The 2,934-nt window shown below is 56.7% G+C and overlaps 1 protein-coding gene across 1 annotated transcript; it reads left to right on the forward strand.

The window, feature by feature from the left end:
- The first annotated feature begins 567 nt into the window (after positions 1-567).
- Positions 568-2,438, forward strand: LOC124697167 (protein FAF-like, chloroplastic). Its single transcript, XM_047229796.1, has one exon. The coding sequence runs from the start codon at positions 568-570 to the stop codon at positions 2,059-2,061; it is 1,494 nt and encodes a 497-aa protein (XP_047085752.1). The 3' UTR covers positions 2,062-2,438.
- The last annotated feature ends 496 nt before the right edge of the window (positions 2,439-2,934 follow it).

Below are 2,934 nucleotides of genomic sequence, written 5' to 3' on the forward strand. Positions count from 1 at the left end.
AAGTGGGCCGTAAGTGTTGTGAAACCCAGAGTTACTACCTATATATAGTGGGGCAGCCGTTGCCCAAAATGCATAGTTAGACCGTTCCCATGTGTTGGGAACCCTAGCGCCCCACTCCAGCCTAGCCGTCGAACTGGACCTAGCAGTCTGCCGTTGGTGCTCCTCCTCCTACGTCTGGATACCGACAGATGTGTTGTACGTTCAACACTTTGACGATCGTGGGATAGTATCGGAGACTGCACTGTCCGACACACTTCATCGAGATTCCACACATGCACATCTAATGGCCTTCTACCTCGGTTAGATCTTAGTTGTTCTTACCTACACCTACCTATTTATCGAAAAAAAACTACACCTGCCTATATCTATGGACTGTGGTAAGCGACTAAGCACAATCAAGTTAACATCATATATGTTAGTTCATGGTGATCGAACCGTGCGCGCGAACCAGTAATAAAAAAAATGCCAAAGTATAAATAGAGAAAAGGCAAAGGAAAAACAGAGCATGGTGGCGGAGGCAAGTGGTGGGGGGAGCATGGGGCCCTCTCCTTTGGCCTTGGACGGCCAATGCCATCCAGTCTCTCTCCTTCCCCCTGCCTACAAATAGCCCTCCGAGCTCACCACCCAAACCATCCGTGCCAGCAACAGAGCAGAGCAAGAGCCACAAGTGATCTAGTAGATTGCAGAGCAGCAGCAAGACGTACTACACTAGCTAAATCAGCAGCTCCTTCACAGGGAGCAAGCTTCCCGCAACTGCCACTTCGCATCTTCCTCCGCAAGTCGAAGATGTCGGTGGCCGTGTGCCGTGTCCCGGCGGCGTTCCAGGCGCCTACCTGGCTGCGCCCCGCCGAGCTGTACAAACCGGAGGTGGTGGTGGCTGACGACCGGCCTGCTCAGGTGGACATCTGGAATGCCATCCAGGCCGCCGGCGTGGACGACAAGGTGGCTGCCGCCAAGAAGGTGGTCTCCAAGCCGTACGTCAGCCCGCGCGTGCGCCGGTCGATGAGCCAGAAGAGCCTCGAGATCTGCACCGAGAGCCTCGGCTGCGAGACCGGCTCAGGCGACTTCACCGCTTCGCTTGACGCCGTCGACATGCTTAGCTTCTTCGGTTCCCCTCTGCCGGCAGCGCCTGTCGAGGCAGAGGAGTCTTTCTGGCAGCACACTGCGGCCTACTCGGACGAGCAGGCTGAAGTGAAGGACGACCTCGTGGCAGTGAACTACCACCGCCCGGGCGTGAGGCGGTCGCCGCCCCGCTCTTTCCCGCCGCCGCTGCCGTCCATGTCGAGCCGCGACGGGACGTGCCTGAAGATGTGCTCGAGCCGCCAAGACGGGCGCCTCGTCATGGAGGCGGTGGTCGTGAGGCCGCGCGGGTACCTCCAGGCAAACCGCCAGGATGGCCGCCTCTGCCTCTCCTTCATCGAGTGCTCTGCCCGCGGGCAGGGCGTGGCAAGCAACGGCAGCACCGGGGCGACCGAGGCGTCCTACTTCCCGATCGTGGAGGACAAGTGCGAGCAGGAGCAGGAGGTGGCCATGGAAATGGAGGAGGACGACGAGGACGAGGAGGAGGTGGAGGTGGTGGACAGGGGAACCGTCGTGGAGGTGAAGGTCAGCTCGCAGCCCCAGGCGCCCGCCGCCGCCAAGGTGCACCGGTCGACGCTCGTCATCAACAAGTTCGTGGGCAGCACGCCCTTCACCTTCGACCAGCCCCGTGGGCAGCACGCGGACGCGCCGCTCCCCGAGCCGTCCGCCCGCGACGATGCGGCGCCAAAGCCAACGCTGCGCCGGGTGCCCTCGTCCACGACGACGCTCGCTGCCGCGGTGGCGGTGGCGTCGACCGAGACCGGCGCCCCGCCCACTCCCTGCGACGACGACGACGACGACGAAGGGTGCGGCGGGCAGCACCCGTCGGCCTTGGCGACCACCGACAACAAGCAGCAGCATCTCCTCCTCTTCACCTCGCGGCGGGGCGACAAGCACGACCTGCTGCAGAGCGTGCGCCGGTGCCGGCAGCTGCGGCAGAATCCACTCTTCATCCTCGAGCCGTACTGCATTGCCACATGAAAACCTCACGTGCGATCAAGCACAGCAAAGACGAAGAAAAAGCACAAAAAAAAATCCAACATTGCACTGCTGCTAGTGCGATAGTTCGGTTGCTAGGCTTAAATTAATCGAGCACGCGCGCGCGGTGCTTCATTCGCCGCCTACTATTCCCGGTTAGCTAGTCGATTAATAACCTTATTAGTCCATGGTCACCGTGGCTGCTGCATGCCGGGCTTTTTTGTGACACATGCCATGTGTTGCTATTTTTTTCCCGATCGATCGGTCGGGTCGGTGTTTGGCCCCGATCATGCAGCGGCTGCCTAATTCGGTCGTGACCTCGAGCACTGCTCGTGCTGTATGATTTCCAGTGTGATTTCAGTAAAGAATTGTTCAATGAATTAACAGATTGTTGGCTAAAGCTTGTGTGCCGATCCAGTGTTGCCGTTGATGTGCTTGCCATTTTCATGCATAATCGTGTTGCCTACTTGTTGTATATATCCGTCAGAAGATTGAGAGTATGAGACACGTACCTGCGTGTGCCCTGCCCCTTCGGCATTCGGGGAACACCTCGTTTGGATCACATCATTTCGGACCGAAATAGAAAAAAAAAACTCATATGATTCAAATAAAATTTTGGTTAGCTGTGGCGGTATCAGTTACAGAATTCTATTGAGAATTTTATGGTTTTCATTCCATATCTAACTTCAGTTCCTTCCGGTACCCTGTCATTTAAACATTTTTTCCAAATAAAATGAAATGATGGTTGCCAAACAAGCTCTTAGCGATCGATCGATCATGCGGAACAGTTAAACACACATGACACTTGTTTGCCACTCATGTCTCAACTCGTGCCCTTGCCTATCTCGTGGAGAGAGCTTGCAACAACGAGCGTGC

The sequence above is a fragment of the Lolium rigidum genome, chromosome 3 (assembly GCF_022539505.1).
Source record: "Lolium rigidum isolate FL_2022 chromosome 3, APGP_CSIRO_Lrig_0.1, whole genome shotgun sequence".
In the NCBI taxonomy this organism is placed as follows: Eukaryota; Viridiplantae; Streptophyta; class Magnoliopsida; order Poales; family Poaceae; genus Lolium; species Lolium rigidum.